This window comes from Corvus moneduloides, chromosome 2, assembly GCF_009650955.1.
Source record: "Corvus moneduloides isolate bCorMon1 chromosome 2, bCorMon1.pri, whole genome shotgun sequence".
Classification (NCBI taxonomy): Eukaryota; Metazoa; Chordata; class Aves; order Passeriformes; family Corvidae; genus Corvus; species Corvus moneduloides.
In genome coordinates this window covers 22735251-22761518 of record NC_045477.1, presented here as the reverse complement: position 1 = coordinate 22761518, position 26268 = coordinate 22735251, and the positions used below count along the sequence as shown (strand labels likewise).

Sequence of the window (26268 nt, the reverse complement as noted above, 5' to 3'; positions counted from 1 at the left end):
CAGCATATGAACTACAGAAAGCAAACACAAGATGTCATTAAATAACTCACTTCTCTTTACAGACCTTGGGATTACTAGCTTTCTGCTGCAGGTCAAATGCTTATGTGTACTTATATTCTCCTGTGCTTGCTGCTAAGGTTATGACCATGTACATTTCGAAATAAAAAAGGGGAAAGGCAGAAAGCCAGATCCTGAAACCCAGGATCAAGTATTTTGTTAGGATTCAGCAATGCAGCTCATGTACCAGCAACTGCATCAAGTGCTAGAAGCTGCTTTTTGTCACTTGGCAGATAAATCCTCAGTTGACAAACACTGCTCCAAAATGAGCCACAGCAAAATAACCACTGCTTTGCCATCAAACTTTTCTGTGCCATTCAAGAACCACCAATTCAGGCACTGCTTCACTTTGGTGGGAAATACTTCATACAAGTAAATAGTAATATAACCTATACCATAATAAGAGGCATGAGAAAGACTAGGACACAAGAGCCAAAACATTTTACCAATTTTGGTTTTCTTCTTGTGCCAGAAATTGGAGACAAAACAGGATGAAAGTACATGAGCATTACACACAATGTGGCTGAGGACTGAGTGAAATTGAAAACATTACCTTACTGACAAAGGAAAGGTTGCATGGAGGTCTCAAACTCCACTTTAAAACTCCTCTGTCTTTCAGTCCTCATAACTAATCTGTTAAAAGCACCCTCCAGTTGTGCTTGAGGCCAATATAAAGAAACAGCTATTGAATTAAAATAAAACAATAGCTATTGAATTCAAAGATTCACTTTTCTAGATTGTTCCTTGCAGTGAAAGTTAAAATATTGCTTCTCTATGATCATTCCCTACCTTAACAAACCTCAAATTGATCCTGAGTGGTTTCTACAAGCTTTGTTAGCTTTTACTTTCATGTATCAGACACACTACATTTACAATGGACATATATAAAGCAGCAACCAATATTAAGTCACAGTCCAACTAGTTCCCCTATTTACCACCATGATGATAGAAACCAGGGGGGTCATACATGCCAACATCAGACAGCAAAAGGAAAATTCTTACTCTGAAAATATGACAGCATCTAGTAAGACACTGGAAGTACTCCTGAACTGTCAAGGCCTACCTAGAATCTAAGGAAAACTTCTCTGAACATCAAGTAATAGGATAAAAAGGTTAAGAAACTGTTGTGGGTGCTCTCTCTTCTAGGGTGACTATATTTACTGCTCAGCATTTGGAAAAAGTGATGAACATGCTCATTTCAGTTTTGATCTCCTGGCAGATCAGTAACAGCGTGACAGTGCTTCTGCTGTGGTTTGTTGATGGGTTTTCACTTGTTTTCGATGGACTCCACCTCATCAACTGCATGAGCACAACTGAGAGGAGATGAACAATACAAGAGTTTCTTAAACTAACTTTGCATTTGGAGAAGCGAAAGTGGAATTGCACTCCGAAGAAACTTGCTTTATATGCCTATTCAAGCTAAACACAGACAAGCCATATGCCTAAAATTAAGTAATATGCCTCCAAGATGTAGTTCTCATTATTAAAATTATCCCAAGGTTTCAGTATTATGGCTACATGAGGTAAATAAACCAGTAAGTTCACTCAAGAGGATGTTTTCTTTACTGCCATATGACAGCACCCCACTGATGATGTTCCGGAGGTAGGTGCTGCACCAAGCAGTTACTGAGAAGATGCAGCTATGCAAGGGTTCTGTCAAAAAGCACCTGAGGGATTTACCTTTGAGTTGGAAAGCAAGAAAATGCCTTTCAGCATTTCGTGCAGACTATGCCTTTTTTGAGAGTGCATTATTTGAACACTAGAGTGTCAGCATGAGGTAAAATATGCCACTCACCCTGACTTAGGCGTTCAGATTTAGACAACACAAAAGGTTCAAAGTCACACAGTTTTTGCCCTACATTCAAAAAAATGTTATTTTACTTTTCTTAAAGCTACAACCACCACACACTTCACACCCCTTTATCAAGCACCATGCAAGACCCACCTTCCTTCTCTTATCTTGAAGGCTGACATTGTACGTTAAAGATACAAAGACTTTGGACACACTTTCAAAGACAAAGCAAAAATTTGCAGCCTTCCTACTCTAACTACTGAGTAGACATGATACAAAAGAAAAATTTGAAAATGCAGAAGGTGTGCTAGCTGACCTTATTTGTATGAAGGAACGGTGACATCCAGTGGCTACGTGTGTCTGTTTTTACTTTCAGTTTACAACCACATCTATTTCAAAACAGAGCTTTGGCTGACACCAAAATAAAGGGAGTATAAGCCCAGAGATGTAGTTGCAGTTTCACACAGATAAACGCAGGGATGTAAGAACAGATGGAGACTCAACTTCAGTGTTCAGAAAGATACCAATACTTTCTAAGAGTACTGCAAATGTTGGGCAAAGTATCTCCTTTCCTAGTCCCTCACTCTTCGTGACTGAGATCTGTCCCAAAACTTCTGTTCCTATGCCTACTTGTCAAAACTTACCAAATTGCTCTGTAAATGCTCATTACTCTTCAGCAAAGCAGTCATGTTATGTAGGTAGGAACTGCCAAATGGATCAGTTGTGATGGTAGCATAAGGCCAGAAGCCAGCCCTCCCAATAAAATTCCTATTTAAGAACTTTCTTGGGACTTGTTCAAAGCCAGCTGGTTTACATTGTCTACCTCTGATCAATGAAAGAATCTAGGTTCTTAGGTGATGCACTAAGACATTCTTTGTCATTAAAAAAAAAAACAAACCAAAAAAAACCAAGACATTTTCTGACCTAGTTTTCCCCTCTAAAGAGAGGTTACCATAAAGGAAAAGGTAACACATTAAAATAATTTCCTGGATGATTCTTGTTTATTATTGCCCTGTGAAGTCCTTAAGCTTACAGCTGTACTTCCAAGGAGAAATAATTTCTACGAAGTTGGAAACATCTGCCTAACATCTAAAAGGTGGGACTCAGCTATCGTCTTTGACATGAGTGATCTGTGGATATCTGAACCCCAGCTCCCAAGCAGGGACTGTGCCATAAACTGGCCATAAATCTGTTGGAAGATGAAAACTAATAGATGATGTTCAGATCACTGGACTGCCCTGCATACCTTGTGATGGAAACAAAAAGCAGAGTCTTTGGAGATCCACTGTTTTCTTGACTGTTCACTACCTTCCAGAGTGAGTAGGAATTTCTGAATCAGGATATATCCATGACAAAAAGCCAGGCAAGACAACACACAGCAATGGTTCAAACTACGTGCCTGCCTCAGGACAAACAACACAAGCTGCTTTCGTAAAGCCTATCCAACACTGAGAAGATGAGAGCACAAGCTAGAGCTGTCAGAGGAGTGACTTGAGAACAGAAGAGCGACCAGCCAGATGTACTGGATGGCTCACTGGTCTAGAGAGACATCTCTGAGCTTCCTGTTTTCACTGCAGGCACCTCCCACACTGAGGATGATCTAGCCACTGCTGCCTACTCTGCTCCTGTGAAGCCCTACCACTACAGCAGATAAAACTGCTATTTCTAATAACAAAACCTACTCAAAAACAGAGACTGCTCATAACTACAACTAAGGAAATTCCCAGCATGTTGCGAACCCTAACAGCAGTAACTGATAATCATTATATGATGACTGGCGCCCTTTTTGAAATGAGTTTGGCAGGCCTCAGGCAAGGACTACAGAGATACCAACATCACAAAACTCCTCATAATTGGCATTAATTGCTCCTTTGTTGACAGCACAGAAGATCTGCCAGGGATTGAATGAATGGCAGTTATTAAATTCATCTCTAGTGATGGCCCTTCAGCACATTACTAGGCTGGTGCAAAGCATTCACATAGACTGTCAGTGCAAAATTTGGCTCAAGGCTCTTTTAATTGACCTTTTTATGCAGCACCTCCTCTTTAAACAAAAAAAAAAAAAAAGTTAAACTAAGAAACCAAATGGTTCCTGTTTCAACAGTGAATAGAATGGATGATCCTTACACGAGGAGTCATCTGAACACTCCTGCAAGAAAGAATGTTCATATCTCTCTGAAGGTGGAAGATGTAAGAAGGATATGAACTTAAATAAACACCAAAAGCTTGCAAATCAGACAGTTGCCCTCTTCCAAACTTCTTCATTGCAGTTTAATACAGTGCTGCCAAAGCACGAGATAGTGCACAGAAGCTTATAGATGCAGCTCAACATGTATCTCCTGCATTTTAAACTTCAGCCTAAGTCTGTGGGAGTAAATTTCCATCCTGAGTCTTCATGGACTTTTGGCTACATGCCCTTATTGCCAAGGATAAATAAGACCTGACATCAATTACAGCATGCAGAAGGGCCAGCTCAGCCTCCAAAAAAGCATCGGCATATTGCCTATTTGTGATCTCTCTCCGCTTCCACTTGTGCTTGACTCCTCTGAATACTAAGCCACCTTAAAGAGGAAAAACTAAAGGGACATAACCACAGGTGCAATTACTCAACAAAAATTGTATTTACTTTTACATGATTTGATGCAGAAACAAGTGCCTCCAGTAACTTTTCATCCTCTTTTGGACACAAGTATGGATCAATCAGTCTATTAAACACTCAAAAATATCCATACAAGCCTGGCAGTTATGAAATGCCACAAAGACCTAACCAGAAATAGTGAGGGATAAAAAGAGTGGAGTTAGGAACTCTTTTCAGGTTTTACACAGCCTAAGTAATTTTACTTGACAGCCACTGATTTAAGAAGTTAGGTCATTCTGTAAAACATCAGGGAATACTCTAAGCAAAGGAGTCAGAGGAATTATTTACTATATTCATGTTTCCCCTGCCTGGAAACATGGCTTGAGAGGTTCTCAGCAGAATTAGGCTAGAAAGGACAGGTGGCAAGACCATCTCCCCCTGCAAAAGTAAATCAAGACCTACATTTTTGTATCATGCTAAATGCGAAGCAGTTCCTGAAATTAAGGAAATGTAGCAAAAATCAACCCTGAAATATATGCCTTCCTAATACAGTCTGATCTACAGTGGAAAGCTGACAGGCAAACCAGGCATCTTGTTCCAGATCTTATTCTAAGGCATAATACCAAACCTATCAAACAGTGGAGCTGGCTAGCCCTAAAATCTTGCTCATTTTCTCCAAGAATTACCTAGAAAACCATGAATCAGAAATACAGCATGGAAAAGACTTGTGACTATTTTCACCAGGAAAATCTTTCATACACAATTTAACCCATTATTTGGTTATTTTTTCTTTCCCTCTGGCTCATTCCACCAGATATAATTAATTACACATTTTAGATTACTGAAAAGCACATTACAGCTACAAAAGTCAGTGCCCTGCTATCAGATATCTCATACAGCCTCAAAAGAAGAAAGAATCTACTCTGAAAAATTCATTAAGGAAGAGACTTTTGAAAAAAACTGGGTTATCCAACAGGTCTGACAAATGTCTGTAAACTTTCAAAAAGCATGAATCAAGGAGGAAATAGTTTATAGCAGCAACTTGAATGCCAAGCCTGTCAACTGTCATCTTAATATAAATTACATACCTCCTTTGAGCTCTTTTGGACTAGAAATCATTAGTCAAACATGATTAATATGTAGTCAGTACTCAGAACAACTTTTTGTATCTATATATACACATAAAGGTATAAATATATGCGTGCATGTATATATATACACATACACACTTTGCCATATAAAGGCAATACAAATTCAAAGATGCTCAGACAAGAGGGAGTCATCCAGTCACAAAAAAGAAAGGAAAATAAATCAGCCAAAGCCATGTTTGATGCACGATTTTCATGTTGCTAAGGCTTGATGGCTTTTGTCAAAAGCAGGAAAGAAGTTTAAGCAAATGGGAGACATAAAAAGGAGAGTTCATCAAAAGGAAAAAGAAAAGATAGGGAGCTCAAACCCTTCAACCAGTTCCACAGATAGCCTGCAGAAACAGCTAATGGAGAGCTCCAAATATCTACAGACTAGGGCTACAACTTGGATGCGGCTAAGGAATGGTCTTACTAGCAAGTACTTTTTAGACTTGTTTTTCTATTTGATACTTTTCCAGTTTTCTAATCAAGAATGAAACCCTGCTTTGCTAGAATGAAGCCAGTTTTAAGGCTTCCCAGTGTCTAAAAATACCTAGCAATTAAAATGAACTAAAGCGACTGTTAGGCACATGGCTGTCAAAGAGTGCCAGTCTGACTGGATTTGGAGAAATCCTTTGCAGTATCTCTAAATCAAGACAGATTTAAGTTTCTTGGACACCGGCCAAAAACAAACAAACAAACAAACAAAAAAAACCAGAAAGAAAAGTCTCTGGGCTTAGAGAAGCAGGTGTCAAGCACCAGGGAGGAAGGGAGAAGTCCAAGCAACATGAACAGGTGGAGTAAGCACAGTGGCATGAAAATCTTTATGCAAAAGAATGGTTGATATATAAGTATCAAAATTTCATTAAAGACATCAGCAGGATAAGAGTTACCTCTGAGATTTTCCCATCACTGCTAGACTTAATTATCACAAACACAGATTAACGGCAGAGGATTATCAAGTTCCTTACAAAGACAGTCAACAACTGCAAGCCCAGCTCATCACTAAACATTTTCTGCTACACAATTCTTGGATTTTTATATTACTCTTTCCATTGGACTTGGTTTCAATAATCAGTTTATATAAACCTCTGGGGACATATCATCTGTATCTGCAACTGCTTCCTACACATCCTTCCTGGTTACCAGGTGGGACATTACACTCTTCTCCCTTCTCCACTCCCCAGACAGAAAGTTTTATTATGAGGGTAACACAAAGGAAAAGATGTTATTGCTTCCCAAAACTGACAAAAACATGATAAGAAAAGTTCTCCTTCCTTCCCACATAAACTTCAGCAGAACACCAACTTGCTGCTGCCTAGAGCTTTTCCCAAGCAGCAGAAAAACTCCAGCCCCCTTCCTCCTAGCAGAGCACCAGTCTGCTACAAGGCAAGAACAACAACCTGTTATACCTCCTAGTCCATGGAGGAAAAGCTGTGGCAAGCTGCTGTGCTAACACGCAGCTTGTGTTTGCTACAGCTTCTTCTGCAGGTGTTTCCTGAGAGCTGCAAGAAAGGGCAGGAGTCACGCATGCTATCACACAGTTATCTTCACATGCTGCCACCTACATGGAAATACTTGCAAGCCAATTATGTGTCATTTTGTATTGAACTGCAAGAGACCTTGCAACCTGAACTGCAGCATTACACTGCTCATGTTCTGCTGGGTGTGTGCTGGCCCCAAGGACTTGTACCCATTTGTCCTATTTTGCAACAGCATAGCAGTGGAAATCTCAAAGGTACAGAGCAGAGGCATGAAGACCAAAGAGCAGCAAGTAACGTGGAAGAAAACTTTTCATTGAAGCATAAAGATTCACTGGCCATGGACAGAGACCACATTTTTAAAAGCAAAACTAGTGCTGCCAAAAATCAGCCATGTGGAGTTGAAACAGCAGAACGGAAAATCCAGTCTCAAGCTCAATGTCATTTAAAGGTTTCCAAAAGAGTTTTTCTCAAGTTACTGTTACACAAAAGCTCCTGGGGACAGAGTTCTGAGCAGTTTTAAAACTCACTGTTTGCAGGAGATTTTTGAAAGCCATTAGATAAGGCAGTTGTCTTCTGTTTGTCCAGGAAATTCTATTTCGCTCCAGTCAAGTTACAAGCTGCTTAAAAAAACCCAACCAACCAACAAAAAATCCCAAACCCGCCTTCACAGTATTTTCCTTTTTGCACTCATGCTACTTGAGGAATTTCTGTTTATGAATAAAATACAGCTTAAAAAAATGACACCGCACTACCCACAAAACAGCCACAGCTGAAAATGCTTGTTATCACCAGCCAAGGGCAAGGAAGGAAAAGGGAGGTTGATAAAAAAAAAATTCAAAACCCCTAAATCATATTTCTCCTTGAATGCTGTGGTTTTGCAAGCTTTCTATAGGCACAGGCAAGGTACAGGGCCAGGTGCCCCCCAAAATACCTCTCAGAGAGGCAACAGCAGATCTCCTCCAACTATCCCCCTATGCACTGCACACGACTGCAGTGCCCTGCCAAAAGCAACTTATCCTGGAGAAGTCAGCTCTTCTTCTGGCTCCAAAGACCATGAAATGGGTGGGCTGCCCCTCTCAGTCTGCTGACCCACTTTATGAACCTGCAGTTAACAGCCTGCCAGTAGCTATCAGCTCTCATATACAGCCCTTCACAGCACTACAGACAAGTGTATCAGCATCTGAAGACAACTAAGGATGCAATCTGCCTTACAAAATGAACATAATGGCAGCATTTATATAAATTATCTAAAAATTATATAAATATTTATAACAATATATAGAAAGATCAGAGAAAATTCAGAAGATCATCTAGCTCATTTCCCAACCTCACAACTTACATTAACTCCCACATAGACCACAATGACTTTTTTTTTACTCCATGGATGATTCTGCTTTAAGGGTAAGGTTGGATCAGATGCCATCTTGAAGTCCATTTCATCCTGAATTCTCCTATGGTTTATAAAATGCTGATACATACTTAGATAAGGAACGCATTCTAATTTCACATTAAAACTAAACTTTGTAAGCCCTTGTTAAAAGAACCAAGGAACTTTTAAACCTGGACTGAACGAAATCAAATGTCAGTATCTACTTCTTGAGATTTATTAAATCCAGCTATTCGCTCTCTCTTCTGGAGCACAAACACTCTGACAAATGCTACAATCACATCATCATATATTATTCTTTCCTCTGGGCTCTGAAATGCAGCCTGTGTCTGGAACAGATGCACAAGGAAGGGGGACAGAAGCATACAAAGACTGGGTCTGGGAAAAGTCACATAAATGCTTTAAATCTAAAATTTTTAACACTGAATCCTAGAAAACATGTCTCTGCACATACAGGAAGGTAATGCTAGAACACATAAACAAAGCCCAGCTCTGATCCACTAAATTAAGAAAAAGGCAGTGCATATGCAAATCTGCTGCATTCCTGTTGTATTTTTAGTGTAACACTGCTCCTTATGCACCCCACACTTCTATACTGAAAAACATCTGCCCCAGTATGACCTGTTGGGCACCACTTTAGCATTTGCTCAGTGTTATATGTCTAGTATCTTCACACTTCTGTCTCTAGACATTCAGACAGGTCAGTTATACCCCAGACAGTTAGCAGGACGCATTCCTTTGTTTTTCGTTCTTACCTTCTCTCCACTAGAGTAGAAGAAATAACGCAATCGGACAATGTTACAATGATCCAACTTTCTCATAATCTGGAGCTCTCTGTTCTGAAACAAGAGAAAATCAAACAATTAGAAAAACTTTCTGTGGAAAAAGGTAAAGTACCATCATGAACACTTTAATATACAGATACAGAAGTTGACAAACCAAAGAAAAACAAACTTGGAAAGAGGCAACAGCTTTCACATGTTCATTAGCATTTATTGCAATCGCTTTATCATGGAGAATATTGCCAACTTTGAGTACATCTTCTCTCTAAAATAAACGTCCACAAATCCATCACATAATCCAAGAATTACCTATTTGCATTATCAAAGGGTCAGTGGTAAAAGGCAAGAAGACATTAACTTTCCATTTTTATTTTCTGATCTTATAATAATACAGTGTATCAACCAGAAGGATAGGAAGCCTATCCCCTTTGAATACTGTAAAAATAATGCAAACATTGTAAAAGCAAACATAACATTTCCACCTACACTCCCACCCTCCTCTACAGTGCAAGAGAGGTTTGTAACAAAATATCTTTTCCTCTACTATTCTTTTTGCAATACCAACAAAAAGCACCTGAAATTGATTAGGTAACTCAATCTCCACTTTTTTTCAAACAAGGTTAAACCAGGTTTAGACAGACAGAATAACAGCCTTATTTTCCCATTTTATATCAACCTGAAAAAGCTGTTAAAATCAGTTCATCACATGCATGATAAACTGGGGACTTTCCTGCAATATCAGTTATAAATGAGGCCTGAACAAATGAAGGATCTTACAGCCTGCCAGATAAAAACAAGTGAAGTTTTGAATTGCAGGTATGAATAAAAACAAGCAAGTAAAATTAGCACTGCTGTGTTTGTCACACTTCATTCCACAGCTGTTGCTACAATACTTTTTTCCTCTAGTCACATTTACACATCACTGGTTTTCCTTTCTCAATTAATATGCAATCTGCAGCTACAAAAATAGAAGGTATTCCACTTTTTACTTTGATCACAGGATTGCTAATCATACAAGCTAAACTAGCAAGAACCAATACACTAGACTAATTCACTGGCCTTAACTAGTATCATTAACTCTGGCCAAGTTCAGGAGTATTTGGGAGGAGAATTCTTTAGCCACCACATATTTTCACACTTAAATGCACAAAGCTAACACCCACTTTACGTAGTGCTGCTGTCAAAAGAATGATTTCAGATTCTGTGTTATCAGAGGGTCACGTACGGTGGTGTCTGTCACTACAATTAACTGTTAAGGAATGCCACAAGAACCACCCAGAGCTTCTAATGTGAACATGGCTACAAACTCTGCTTTTAATTCCTCTAAGCCATGTAGCCTTAAAAAAAAAGAGGTGCTAGATACGATGCAGTATCATTAATCCTATCAACCCTGCCACCCGCTGACTGAGAAAATACTTCAGTATTAGCCAGCTCTTTACAAACACGAGTGACATCTCATACAGTTATCAGTTAGCAATTACCCAGCCAGTAGCTAAGGAGAACGCGAGTCCCTCCCTGAGCCTGCCCAGCCTCTGAACAGATTAAAGCCTAAGACTGATCAGTGCATACCAAGACAGGCCTATTTCTACACTGAAAGATGAAGAGAGAAAGTAAGAGAAAGCAAGGAGAGATCACTGAGGCTTTCATGTAGTTCCTGAGATCTTACGGAGTGAATCTGTGAAAAAGGAATACAGGCTTCACCACATAACCTCGTCAATATGCCTCACATCTCACAGAGAAAAGCATGCTCCTGGTAGGAACAGGAGCTCAAACATACCCTGCTTACTCATTCTTTATTAAATGCAGTGAAAAATAAATCAATTTTGGGAGTCATGGCTGGGGTTCCTGTGCTGCACAGCACAAGGCAAACTTCAGACCAACAGAATCTCATCCACTTGTCTTGTGCAAACCACTGCTGGCCCAGGGGTATCTCCCTGCACCTTACAACATGGGGCAGATTTCAACTAGTGAGTCAAAGCAGGGATGGCTCTAGATCCCACTGGTTTCAGAATCCCCTATTATGACAGAAAATTAATTTCTCCAGTTAGCTTTTATGGCACTTAAGAGTGTTATTATAGGACTAAATCTAACACTGCAGGTTCTAGCACCTCAACCAAATTCCACCAGCATTTCATAGCCCAACATATAGCAAGTAATTTCTTCTTCTCTTTCTCATACTGACTGTGAGATGGGAATAATACTTTTTATCTCATGGATTTACTGGAAGAAACATGAATATGCTAAGCATTAATGTGCAAATATTATTTTGGCAATATCTCTACCAGCTTCTTAAAATACCCGTACATACTCTAAGTCAGGTTATCGCTTCATATTCTTTAGATAGTGTGTACATGCTGATTGGATACACTGGAAAAAAGAAATCAGCAAAAGTTATTCTAATGCTAGGCTGAAGTTATATTTATACTCTGGTATCTCATCCTAGTGCAAGCACAGTCTCTGCCCACTGTGATGCTTTCCACTTTGATCCACCTCCTTCGGCTCTCATCCCGACCATCTGCTACAGCTGCACAAAGAGTGTTTCAAGAGGTGCTAATATCAGGGATAAGTCATAAACCAGTTACACAGTAACCTATATCTTGCATCCTGTGACTAGGCAGAAGGAAACATATCTAAACTGCAATCTTAGCCAAACAGTCACCTCAGCTATCTTAAAACCAAGCTGATTTCTAATCACCACTCCCTGGTGGAGTTAAAACTGGAAATACTTGAACAGTTGCAAAGCTCAAATTGGATATGGCAGGGAAACAGCTACTGATGTTCATGTAAAAGAATTAATTTTTTTTCACATGAATACTTCCAAGTAGGCTCACTTTATCATACACTTCCCTGTATACATCTTAAATAAATAACAACCTTTTCACATTATGATGTGGGCTATTAAATACCAGTGCAGAAATGCATGGAGAGGAAGGGGAAATATCAGATTATAACCAGAAAACCTTTAGTGAAATGAACAGTGACAGATGTCATGCACCAAGTGCAAGAGACAAAATGCATGTCTAAAGACAATGCAAACTAAAATAATTTCAAAACATGCTGACGAGAAAGGCTGACAGTGCACGTTCAAACTACAGGGTGGGTGAAAACCTAAAGCTCATGCTTGTCCTTAACTCATCATTTTTGTCTTCCAAGAAACATGGATGCTAAGTCAAAAACTCTACGACGAGGAAGTTATTGTAATTTCCTGTTCTCCCATCTGTTCGACATGAAGGAAAGGGTTTAGTTTTCTAACTGAACGAGTGTACCAGGCCTGGTAAGCACTGTAGAAAGCAATACCCTTCAGTGCCAGCCTTGCCACAAGAGAGGACCTAGCAGACATCTGATCCCACCAAAACGTGCTGCTGCAGCACGTGTTCCTTTGAGGAGCCACAAACCAAAGGGACTATGAACGGATTACTCAGCAGATTTTCTGCAGTTCAATTTCTTCATCTAAAATAGATTTCTTTATCCAGAAGGCAAAGGCTGCTGATGCAGACTGCTTTATGATCAGTGCATTTAAGCCTTTCACTAACTACTGAAGCAAACCCCATGTGACAAAACCCTGTTCATCACTTATGAAAGTAACTTTCCTAGACCAGCCTGCCTCTTATCTGTTCATTATATTGAAGAAAACTGGTTGCTCATCAAGGTTGAAGATTTGGTTAAAGATTGCCAAGACATCAGATTTATAACTTCAAAGTACAGCTAATAAAGTTCGCGCACAAGGATTCATGCCTTCTCTCCTAAGTTACAACCCCAATTCCTCAGAGCTGTGCTGCAGGTGACACCATACCACCAAAGCAAGGTCATTTCTGCCTCACTACTGTAATCTGCTATTACAGACTAGGATAACCATTGCTCCCTGCCACACACACTCCCTTTCCTCCTCATACAGGGAGTTCTAGAGCTAAGCCAGTTTGCATTCCTCACTCCTAGTCTGATTCTTTGCCTTCTCCCTGTCTCACACCCCCCCCATCCCCTTCTCCCTCCTCTCCTTACAGCAAGGGATAAAATGACTGGATCATCAGAGATGAGGCTTTATGGACTTGCAAGTTCCTGAACTGGACTAGAGCGAATAAAGGTGAAAGGTTTTGTACAGCTCATGTCAGCCTGACGTTGTTAATATACATCCAGTGAAGTGGTGAAGTATCACCTGGATCCAGTTCAGAAGAGAATTCCTCAGTTTTCTTAGCTGAAGGGCATGCTGGGTTTTAGTTTTTGTTTTTCTTCTGAAAAAGAAGAAAAACCTCTTTAAAGTCTCGGCAAGGTTCTTTGAGGGTTATGTTCAGTGCAGATGAAATGGGAGAAATTAGGAATTTATATTTTTGCTTTGTGTCACACCAAGGACACGGCCTGGTTATTTTGAACAGATGAAATTATTGTACATCTTGAACTTTCAGAGAAGATACCTTTTAGATGGAAAGGCAGGATAACCTACCAGTCTAATTCAACAAGTACCTTCAGCATCAGACTTCTTGCTTAAATCAAGTAGGACCAGCAACTAATGTTAATGCTTATTTTTGCACTTTTGGAAGTAATTGTTAATATTCTTGGTGTAATACCTTCAAATGATGAAGCTCGATACCTTGCATTCTTCTATCAGATTGGAAAAACAGCACATGGAGTGTAATTGCATGAACTGTGGCATTACAGATGGATGGAAGCAGCACAGGTAGAGCCAAATTTCTCAGTATACACACATATTCCTGCTCTTGTATATGTCATGGTTACTGTTTCCTCCTTTTCTCTGCTTCTACTTCTAATCTTCCCCATCCTACCACATTTCTTACCCTTCATAAAGGTGTTCCCACAGTGAACAGCAGGAAGAGAAAGCCATGGGCAAAGCTGGGGAAGAAACCAGTTTCCAGCAGGAGGCATGAAGACAGTGATGAAGCAGCAGGGCTTGCTTTTCCCCCCACCCTGCTTCTTCCCACTTCTACACCCAGAATGACTTGTCACGTCCATTCACCTTCACCTGCTGCACTGCTGAGCCTGCCCCAAGAACAGGCTCAGGCCAAAACCTTTGCAGATTCGAAGCATTTTTCATCCAGCAGCAATAAAGCTCTTTATCCTGACCCTCTTCCACCACAAGAAAAAGGCTGGACTCCAAGCACAGGGCAGCAGGCGCATACTGACAGGGCTTTCAGTGTGATCCTAGCCAGCTACTATCAATGGCTTGCAGAGACAGCTGATTGCACAACAATGAAGCCATCCCTCCTAGACTAAGCTTTGCAAAACCTACCAAAAACAAAAAGATTCAAGACCACAGAGGATGTCATTGAAATAGCACCTTCAGGTTACCAAGGGGTAGTGGGATCACAAACCCCAGCATATTTAGCATATTTTCACTAATATTGTTACTGAAGCTCCAATCCTAGCCTGTGTGGTTTGTCCTAAGCTTAGCAAGACAGTCTGCAAAATAAAAGGTGTACCATATCTTCTCTAAAAAGAAGTGGCCTGACCCATTCCTCCAAAGAAGGATGTCAAACACCATCAATCACAAAACTGCTTTTAACACTGTCTTGCTGTCAGCAAAAGTATTACAGAAACTACTCTCACAGAACTGACTTTCACAGATATATGATAGTTGAGGCATTTTACAGAATACAGGCCAATTCCTACATCCATCCTGCCCCAAGATCTCACAAATACATTAGTGCTTGGAAGAAAAAGTAGTGCAAAAGGGCCTTAACTACAGAAGCCTTGGCTGGGAATCTGTCCATTCTGGTCATCAATAGCTACCCACCCATGTTAAGTCCATTTTTTAGGCAAGCAATTTAAAGCAGAGATAAATGTCAACAGGGATCAGAGTTTTCCTCATTTACGTTTGAGGCGTGGATTCAGACAAAGCCCCAGTCTCCCTTTCCTGCCAGTCACAGCATATTTACAGCACCAGCAGATCTAATTTGGGGTGGTCTCCATTTTTAGCACATCTGTTAGTCTCAAACTCACACAATCATGACCTTTATTCCAAAAGCAGAGGACAGTGCCAACAAATAAATACTATCTACTAATTATCTGCATCTATGACATACCAAGAGCTGTAATGCCACAACACCCACCACCCAGTTCCTGCTGTTCCATCGATTACTGTAAATACTTGGAGCCCAGCATAAGTCCACGTACCCTGTCCTGCTGCAACCTCTACCAATGTCTAACACATGCATGTGAACAGAAGCAGTTTTGAGGGCTAGCAGTTGTAGAAACACTCAGAATTTATAATCCAAAAAGTCCCAGAAACACAGATCAAATACTAATTTATATATTGCTGACATTCTCAGATTCCCTAGGGAAAAAAAAAAAAAGAAACAAAACTAAAACAAAAAATGGTGATAGCCATCAGCAGTTTACAGTTCAAATATAGAATTGCTGCTTTAAATACTCTCACCCTCCACCCCTTCCTTATATCTCTTCCTGCTTGCCATTCGCAGGAATTGCAATCCTCATACAAGGGAAAATCCGAAGGCTAAGTACCTATTCAACATGAGAATAATGAGTGTGTGTGCACTGTGCTACACAAGGGGCATGAGCAGAGGAAGCTGCCAGGGGGTCCAAGATACAGAATGCTTGTGTATGCACTTCTGTGCAACTCGCTGCATTGTGGTTGCATCATGCTCTGTTTCACTACATAACCAGAAGGCATCAAAGGCACCAAACCCAGCTATATCTTGCTACCAAGATCCACAACATTGCCACACTTTTCGCTTTTTTTCATCCCGTGAAAATGGGATAATTAAGATCCCGAAGCGCCAAATGATGGAGATGCACAGCAAGGCTGCACCACAAAGTGATCCTGATACGCTGGCCTGCAAACCCCCAGAAACGAGTCACAGGCACAAAATGCTTGCCTCAGCTGTATTCTGTCCAAAATTTATTACTGAGCACAGCGACCTTCAGCCTTGGCATGGGTACAGAGCAGGGCAGAAAGTATCAGCTCTGAAAGTTGCAGCAGCAGGCAGGACCTGCCTGAAGAAGCCAGTGGGCAGAGTGTGCTGGGCTGGAGCCAGGCCAGGGCAAGCTGAAGGCGCAGGGTTCAGGCAAGTGTAGGTGGGGCCACCAGCGCACTCCCAACCTGCAAACCCGTGATTTATTAACAGCTCAACTGAAATTAAAGAGCAGGCAGGGGCCACAGGAGTCAAAAATATGCTTTAAATTAAAGTTCTAGAATAATGAGTGAAACAAAAAGTCACATAGCTACCACAAAGGTGGGCTAGATTTCATTAGCCCCTTCAAAACTAGACAGATTTGAACCACAACCATTCAGTAATGAGTGAGCTGACAGGCATACTGGATGAAAATTTAACAAGGTGTGTGAGGTACTAACACACACCTTGTTTTCACCCTGTTAGCTCCTTCGATTCTATTACTGCTCCCAATAAACTCAGGCATTATATCCCTGCTCATGAAGAGACCACGTGCTCTCCAGTTCCTAACTCTTCCCCTAGGCAGTCAGAAATGGCAAGTGCCATATTACGTCATCTCCAGGCTGCTCTCTCCAATGCAGAACACAGTCCCAAGCAGAAAACTTTATCTTCATATAGCTATTACACATAGTTTCCTATTACTGGCAACAGAAATGGCTTATTTGTGTTCTTAAGAGATAAAACAAGCCTTGATCTCTCCTGGGAGAACAGAAGAAAAAGATCTTTTCTTTCATTCCCTTCCTGTATCTCAGCAGTTAATTGAACAGTGGAAGACAAATTCATTAGCTCACTGTTGCCTCTTTGAATGGTAGTGGAGTTTAAGAGCATCTCAGACTTAATATCATCTCTAAATTTCTTCCAACTTTGGAAGCTTGAGACTAAACTTAGAAGACAAACTGATTTCCAGCATCACATCACTTCTAAACCACAGCCTGATATTTACTACATCATTTTTAAGTGGTTGTTTCAAATACTGTGACCGGATGAACAGCTTGGTTTTACACTTCCATTCTACAGCATCTACTGTGCTCTGCCAGCAGCAAGTCCAGATGCAGGAGGGATTGCAGTACACCCAAGTTAGAAAAACAGAACTAAGTCTGAAACTCAGAGATTGTTCAAGTACTTTATAAGATTGAAATAAAGTGCAGAAGAATAATTGAAAGGAAATAATTTTGTAAAAGGCAGGCCTATGCTTTCAGAGATAACAATACCCATTTTTCTTCAGTGGAAGCACAGAGGATCTCTGTTAAAAAACTCTTACAGTAAAAATCCTTTTCCTTTCATAGAAATAGCCATCAGATTTTTCCTCATGTTTTGATTTTTCACTCTTCAACTAAGAAGAAAGTATAAAAATGCCTGTAACATCAGTCCTCAGGGAGTCTGCAACATCCACAGAACCTTACACCTGCAATCACAACCAGAACAGGTTGCAATTAATCTATTAATCAAATAAGTTCCAATCTCCCACAGGCATAAGACATTCACTGGGTTGCTAATCACATTATTAAACATTAATGAAATGTTTTATTACTCCTGGCCTTCTCTTCTTACCTATGATGTAGCAGATGCTTCATGCAAACAGATTCCAAAGAACGTGCAAAACAAAGGTAATTTCTCCTCACCCTCCAAAAATATATTTATATATTTATTTATTTGGGGAACAGGTAAGTGCTGCTCCCAATATTTATTCTTCCTTTGTCTCAGGCATATTGCTACATGACATGAAAATGCCTGATGTTACAAGTCATGAGGGGTTTTTATTTCAATCCTAATTACTCCCTCAGACCTGAGAGGCAACGTTCAAACTAGAAGACAAAAAAAAGGGAAACAGCAGGTGAAGACTGAGCTGGGAGCAAAGGGAGAGTGGAACTGGCAAGTGGAATTAGCCTGCAGATGATTATTTGCCAAACAGAATAAATTTTCAAGTAGTACAATTTCTTAATAATGAGCTCCCAGATAACTAAGCTTTTAAAGGGTTAACCATTCCCTGCTGAATTCAGAGGGAAGTTGGGCAGCTGCTCCTCTGGGGCTGGGGGAATGGGAGAGGAAATTGGCTCAACTCCAGCAGTGAAGTTAAAATTGGAACTTACGCTCTTTGCCTTATGCATATATACAATAAGCTGTTCTCCCCAAATTCATGTTTGCTTCTCCACCCCCTGGTTTGGTAAGTTTGTCATGAGCAGATAACAAAATTTATTAGCTACTGCTGTAACTAAAAAAAAACAACCACATGTGAATATCAGGTATAAGATAAACCTAAAATAATAAATACCCTACTAAATCTCAGATGATAGCCACACATGTAAGAACGTTTCAACACTCCTTCATAGTTTTATATATAAAAACAAGTCAAGCTTCCCCAAATACATATCTTCATATAAAAGGCAGCAGCACATTCTTCCCAGAGCTGCGGAATAATTTCACCAGTTGACCTTTGCTAGATACAAACAACCTATCATACACTTGGAAAAGGAAAGCCAGCTATGTCAAAGTACAAATTCACTATGAGCTGTTGAAGAATTAAGTGTTCCAAGTTGGATAAAACAGGTTATCAGACTTCTTGCTTGAGGGGTTTTTTCCTTAGTCAGCATTAGCGCTTTCAAACATTGTCCCATTTTTCAAGAAATCATTTCCTTTGGCAAAAGGGTGTCACGGCACTAAAATGAAAAGATTAGGAAATCTTCACATTCACTTCTAGCCTAAACTGCCCCAAAAGAAAAAGTACAGAGAAAAACAAGTTTTAGTAACTATTTGCATAACGAGGCATGTTTTTTAAAGACAAATTTAAAAGCAGAGACACAGCACTATGATTAGCTTCACAATTTAGTCACATTAAAAAGGAATAGAGATCTCCCAAAAAAAGAAAGGTGCAGAAAGAAATTATTTCATATGTGAGGTGAGCACTATGAATTTAAAGTGCACTTTAAGCAGATTTCAAAAGGCTACACTACCACCTCATGAGCTTCCAGTTTCAGAGTTTCCCAAGCATCAGGTCCAGCTGGACCAACACAGGGCGGGGGCAACCTAACTACCATGAAGCCCAGTCCTTCTTCACCCAGTAAGTGCAAAAATCACAGAATCACAGAATGGTTTGGGTCAGAAGGGACCTTTGAGATCATCTAGGTCCAACCTCTCTGCCATGGGCAGGGACACCTCCCACTAGACCAGATTGCACAGAGCCCCATCCAATCCAGCCTTGAACACTTCCAGGACTGAGGCATCCACAGTTTCTCTGGGCAGCCTGTTCCAGTGCCTGACCACTTGCACAAGGAAGAATTTTTTCTTAACATCTCATCTAAACCTACCTTCTTTCAGCTTAAATCCATTCCCCCTTGTCCTATCACTATATGCCCTTGTAAAAAGTCCCTCTCCACATCTATTGTAACCTCCTTTAGGTGCTGGTAGGCTGCTCTAGGATCGCCCTGGAGCTTTCTCTTTTCCAGGCTGAACAGCTGCAACTCTCTCAGCCTGTTTTTATAGGAGAGCTGCTCCAGGAAGCTTTGGGAGCATCCTGGCTTCCACCTTGCTTCCAGAATAAAATGAGAATTTGCACATAACTCTGTAGCAAGTAAATGGAAGAGAACTGCTAAAAACGAGGGACTGAGGGAACGAAGATGACTTGGTCAGATCAATCATGTTGGCACCACATCATCCAAAGGCTGGTCAGCAGCCATCACCAGATGCTTCCAAAGAAGTTCCTAGTCATCTGGGACCCTAAAACCTGAAGACATGGAAATTTAGCCTGTCTTTATTGAACTTGTAAGTTGTTTCCAAAAATGCAGTTGTAGAAGAGGCTCAATGCAAGTCTATCACAAATTATTTCAGAAATTGTTTCCTACACCACCTACCACCTTTTCAATGGACTATGCATTCTTTTGTTTAACATACAGTGCTAGAGAGGATTCTCATAGATTAATTCATTAAAACATCTACTGTTAATAATAACGCAAGATGCAAAACCTTCACTGACCTTGCCATATACTTCCCACTGCAAGATCTTACTTTCATTATTTAAGAAGATCTCCCACTACACACATCATGCAGAATAGACATGCTGTTGAGATGACCTGGAGTTGAGTCATGATCCTGCCCCCCTCTACTCAGCTTCACTGAGGTCACATCTGGAGTGCTGTGTCCAGTTTTGGGATCCTCAGTCCAAGAGAGACATGGAGCTCCTGGAGTGGGTTCAGCAAAGCACAACGAAAATGATGAAGGTACTGGAGCATCTCACTTATGAGGAACGGCTGAGGGAGCTGGGCCTCTTCAGCCTTGAGAAGAGACGACTAAGAGGGGACCTCATCTGTGTAAGTAGCTGAAGGGAGGGCGTCAAGAGGATGGAGCCAGGCTTTTCTTGGTGGTGCCAAACAGTTGGACAAGAGGCAATGGGTAGAAATGGATGGACAGGAAGTTCCGCCTGAACATGAGGGAAGAACTTCTTTACTGTGCAGTTAACCATGCACTGGAACACGTTGACCAGAGAGATTGTGGAGTCTCCCTCACAGGAGATATTAAAGAACCATTTGGAAGCAATGCTGTGGCATGTGCTCTGGGATGACACTGCTTGAGCAGGGAGGCTGGAACAGATGACCCACTGTGGTCCCTTACAACCTCACCCATTTTGTGATTCTGTGAATTAATTTCCTTGCCCCACACCTAACCAGTGAAAATGTCTTTTCCACATTTTGTTGAAATCAAACTCTACACAAAGGGTGCTGAGAACGTTTTGCATTCACAATCCCAACACTATGAAATAATGAAGATTACTGCCTGCTAAGGATGTGGTACTGCCTGCCTTGCTTATGTAAGCAAGACACTATCACTCCCTACACATCCTGCACACAAGGTTAGGTTAAGACAAGAGTCACCGTATCTTGTGCTCACTGTATACTTACACTCAGGAAAATTCAAATAAATTTTAAATGTGAATCAGTTAAAACTTTCTACATTGTTTAGTTGGGACAGCTGAATTTAGAAAGGTCTCAGACATATTTATTTCTCTTTCCAAGTTCATTATCTACTCAAGTCAGCTACAGCATTATCACCCACAAGCAGATCCATGCAGACAAGCCAGTAGGACACTATACCACAGCTCAGTGCTCCACCAGGAAGGGACTTTCTACTACCACCTGCACACAGCACTGTGCTTTTGGACTGGGTACAGGCTGTTCCCACTAGCAAGGAGGACTCTTTCCAAGAGATACTCATCAGGTTAAATCCAAACAAGAGTCCTTGCATTGTTTATCCTTCCTGCTAATTGATGGCCTTCATGCTGCCACAGAAATTGTTCAGTGAATACACTGACACTGTTACGCCTCCAACACCCCAGGCAACCCTCAACATGCCCTAGTTTTCCTTATGTCTCATACTACTTTCTTGTCCTACTAGATCTGTTAGCCCTGCGTGAAAGCAGATAACCTTTATGCCTGTTATGCAGTTACAGAAACAGAGTCATTGCCTACCAGGAAATCCAGCATACTATCTGCAAACCTTGTCCTTTCTTGCCCTTATGTTGACTTAATTAAAAAAAAAAAAAAAAAGAAAAAGACAAAGGTAGCACCCAGTTCTTGACTATTTGCTGTGGCTCTTCAAATGCTGACTCCAATCAACCTGCTGTGGTTTCCTGCACACTGGGAAAGAACATTTCCATTTCATATGTTCTCATACTGCTGCTTTTGCAGATATCTACATGACAAGTAGATAGTGTTAATAAATCCAGCATAATCAGGGAAACCCCAGGTCTCACAGACAGGCAACTCTAGTACAGGTTACTGTGATGTTGCACTAACAAAAGAATCTAACCTAGCAAGAATATAGAACCACTTTTTAAAAAACTACAGAGCTTCTAATACCATTGCCTCAACTAAAGATTATTACCTGTTGTTGTAAGCTGTTACCACCTTCTAATTTAATAACTCAGAATTGCTCACTATTTATAAAGTACGTTCAGCAGAGCACTACAAAGAAAAAGTATTCTCATTTTTTAAAATTCTTCAGAAATCTGTGCTCACCTTAATTCGCCTGCTCTACATCCTGTTACTCCCGCCAGACTTCATCTGAAATGTGCTTACGAAGTTGCTCAGCATCAGAAAACAAAGCAAGTCCATCCACTTAAGACACTGAACTGAATCTTCCTAATGTTCCCTAGCCCATGCACTACATTTTGTAGTAGCAAACTGCTATGACCTCATTTCCACACCTGCACACTTACTATTAATTCCCATGTTAGTCAGCAACACATCTTTTTAAAGGTTCCTCTATTATTTAACACCAAGCCTGAATTTTCCACTAAAGTGCCCACAGGCAATGTCCACATCTACTATGGAGTTTTACTCGACAAAGGAAAAAAATAAAAGAAAGGAAAAAACTCTCCTCTGTCCACTTGCAGCAAGAGCAATGCAACTGGTGGACAGCACAGTAAGTAGCATTCATGTCTCACCATAACACCCAGATAAGTTGCAATGTCCCATTTCAGGGACTAAGTAGCCTGCAACAAATTATTTCATTTATAATCAATCAACATGCTTACACTGTTAAACTCATCTGGTATAAATGAGATGCCTGTTTTCAAGCCCAAAAAACCTGGTACAACCTTTATGACTCATGTGCCTGCTGAGATTAAAGTAAGATGAATGCAAAAGGGCCTGTAAACTCAGTCTGATAAGCAGATCCTTGGACAAATCTCTGAATGAAGGAAAAGAAGAGGATGAATCTTTAAAAGACATCAAGTTATATATTCTGTCTTCACTTGATAAAGCTTAGGGGGGGAAAACAAGGAGCTTTTTGTGACAGGGTGCTTTTTGAATGTTAAAAAAATTTGAAATTAGATCCAGCTGTTGTTTTCCACATGCATTGTTATGCTTCAGTAATTCAGACTGGATGTTTGTATTTTGACTAGTTAGCTCAGGACCTAAGCAGTCTAATCACCATGGCCGGGCTTTCAAAGGAACGGCACAAATGAAGATGTGAAATGAGCACCTTTGTTTGGCCTGGAACAATTAGACCTGGCTTCAAATCTTAGAAGAACTACAGAATATAGATGTCTGTAGTCTGCTTATTTGCATCATGACACATATAAGAGCCTCCATTACTCATCTCTGTTCACTGTACTAGGCACTACATAAACAAAAACCCACCCTGAAGAAAGCAGACTGCCTTCTCCTTAGTTAAAGTCTGTAACTTATATTTGAAAATATGATAAACATCACACCTCACATCTCACCTTAAAGAAGAGTGAAGCCCTTCTTTGCTGGCCAAAAAAACATTATAAATGCATGACGACCACTTCTTTGACATCACACATTGTATTTCAAAATAAGTATCAACATCGTGCCAAAGCATCAAGGACTGTTATTAGCATTTCTTTAATAGAATAAGTTTCTCATTACCTTTCCAGAAATATTTCTTATTCTCGGTTATTACATGATACAACTCTTACAAAACCAGTCAAATATCAGATTCAGTTTTATTTCCTGCAGTAGGTTATATAGGAGAGTCCAGGTCATCCAACAAAACCTCAGTTTACATTATCCTTTAAATTTAATCTTCCGGTGTTGCAAATGTGCCATATTTCACTGCATAATGCAGACAGAAAATGTGATTGGAAAAAACAAAGTGGAACAAAAAGCCAAAACAAGCTTTCCTCAAAAACATGCAAGGCAGAAGTAGTAGAAAAGTAATTCCGTGTATTGTGTAGGCTGAAAATAATTCTGTTGGTCACAAACATCTCACCTTCTCAGTCATCAGGGACCAGAAAGTATCCAAATCACATGAAAAAATCGGCAGCATTACTAATGCTAGAATATGCCCAACAGTCTGAACTGCCTCTGTACTTCAGATGCTTGACAAAATATTTAAAAGAGCTTCCTTTTATTATTTTCCCATGTCTTGGTACTACTTTTCCAAGAAGCAATGAGTGGCTCAAATATTGCCATTAGCAGCAAAGAAAACAATCATCCATTACATGGCTCTCAAAGTTTTGAATACTTTCCAGAAGGAGCACGCCACTTGGTTATAAAATGTCAGGTCTACTCAAGAAAACAACTGGAAAACAAAAATTATTCCCATTTTCACATTTACTTAAACCTTCGTCATTTTGTTTGCCGACTTTGAGTTACTCCTCTTCAAGAAAGAGTCACCAAAAAAAAAAAAAAACCAGCTCAATTGCAAGGTTTTAAACTAAGCCAGAAGGGTTGACCTACAGCACAGTGCCAGAGGGTAGAGCACAGCTGTCTTGGTGACACATAAATGGAAAGATCTGTCCCTCTTCTTTGCTTCAGGAAGCCTCCATTGAGCAGCAGGTGGATCTCTTCTGTCCTTTCAATGACAAGCATTTTATGGGTTATCCCTTCTTTCCCCTCAAGTGTGTAATAGCTGCCGCAGCAGAATATTTGAATAACAAATACTGAGTTCAAAAAGGACACAGAGTTTGCCGCTGCCTGATTTAGCAGCCATCCATTTTAAAGACAAAATACCCCTGTGTTCCCTGGAAAAAACTGAAGACAAATTATTTAATAACATATTCAAATCATGCTCCAAGACTGGAATGTTGCACCAAGGATAATTTAACCAAGTAAGAAATTAGTAAGCAAGTGAGAGCCACAGGTAGGTAATGTTGCTAGATGTAAAAACTGTTTATGCAAATCTTCTGTAACCCAGCAATCTCATGCTGTGGGACTTCCAAAAGAGGATACATAATGGTGCAACAAAGAGCCTTGAAGTATCTGCATGCACCAAACATCCAAGTAGTCTCAAAAGCACCATTTTTATCCCATCAAGATAATCTTCTATTTACACTCTACACAATACTCTTCTCCCCAACTAGGAGACAGGTGCGGAAGGTTCCTCCTGAGACACCGTATTTCCACCCAACACCTGATTTAATACCCAAGCTCTCTACCGCAGCAGCACTGCCACGCTCTCAAGAGCATTAGACGTACCTGCTCTCCGCCTGATCATCTCAGCTACTACTGCAAGATGAAAAAAAATAAAACTAGCTTAGAATTTATGTACAGCCTCATGCAGAGTGGACCACTAAATCCCTGAGCTTCAGAAGGACTTCAGGAATTTTACTGTGACTTTTTAAATGACCAAATTCAGGCTCCATTCACAAAACAAAGACTGCCCTTGATTCTCCACTTGCACTGGTTGTACACTTAAAAAGTTCACTCCACTGCCACACGAAGAGTGTCAGCCATTAAACATTTTGTTTTTAGATAAGAATGAGAAAACCCAAATCTGCTCCACCAGCCTGTAATCTGCCAGTCTCAGAGATGCAAAGATACAGAGTCTCCATGGTTGTGATCCTGAAGGGCTACCAAAGATCTCTCCACAAAACACTACAAAATGAAGAACATTAAAATTAATTTTTACCTTTTTTACACAGACCTACAAATCCATGCCATAATCAAAGCTCCCTCTATGTGGCAGGTGTGACTCAGATGTAAAACTGATTTATAAACGTAAAATAAAGAGGCTATCCCTACAGCATGCAGGGTTACTGTTTTTCTATGCCAGTCCTTCTCAGGCACTTAGAGGCAGCAATGTTAAAAAGTCAAAGGAAAGGAAATTATCTTTCAAAATGGAACTTAATTTGACCACAATCAGGAATTCGGCAACATTCAAGTACACTCTCACAGTTATAATATGCTGTCAGTATGTGGCAGAGTTACAGCTATTTATGTGCTTTAAACTATGCATTTCCATATCTCAATAGGTTTGGAATTCTTTTAAACTGCACTCTCCACTCCAAATGTCATTATTTCAGAATAGCATCCATTTAACCTGTGTGTCTCAAAACAGTCTCCAGCTAATTTAGGAATGTATATACATAGAATATATATTTCACAGATTGTATAAAAATATATACATTTTAAGAAAAGCAGACATATGAACTCACTTCTTTTAGAAGACCTGAGAGACAACAGGAAATAAACCGAAGTATTATTGGATCAGCTATATGAGTTATCTGGACTAGTGGGGCAAAAGACTTTTTATAAATGTAATGTATCTTCTGGTTCTTTTTGTTGGTCAGTAAATTCACACAGGACAGATAGGTTTAATTTTAGTCTCAAGTTATACACTAGAAGAGAGCAAGAAGAGAGAAAACTGACAAAACAGGTATCTTGTTTTAAAGTCCCAT

The 26268-nt window shown here is 40.2% G+C and overlaps 1 protein-coding gene across 2 annotated transcripts in view; it reads right to left on the bottom strand.

The window, feature by feature from the left end:
- The window catches only part of GSK3B (glycogen synthase kinase 3 beta), a 150001-nt gene that overhangs the window by 60542 nt on the left and 63191 nt on the right, over positions 1-26268 (bottom strand). For both annotated transcript variants that reach the window (XM_032098462.1, XM_032098463.1), the window contains exon 3: positions 9181-9264. In XM_032098462.1, coding sequence (XP_031954353.1) covers positions 9181-9264 — 84 coding nt within the window. The remainder of the gene's footprint in view (positions 1-9180; positions 9265-26268) is intronic.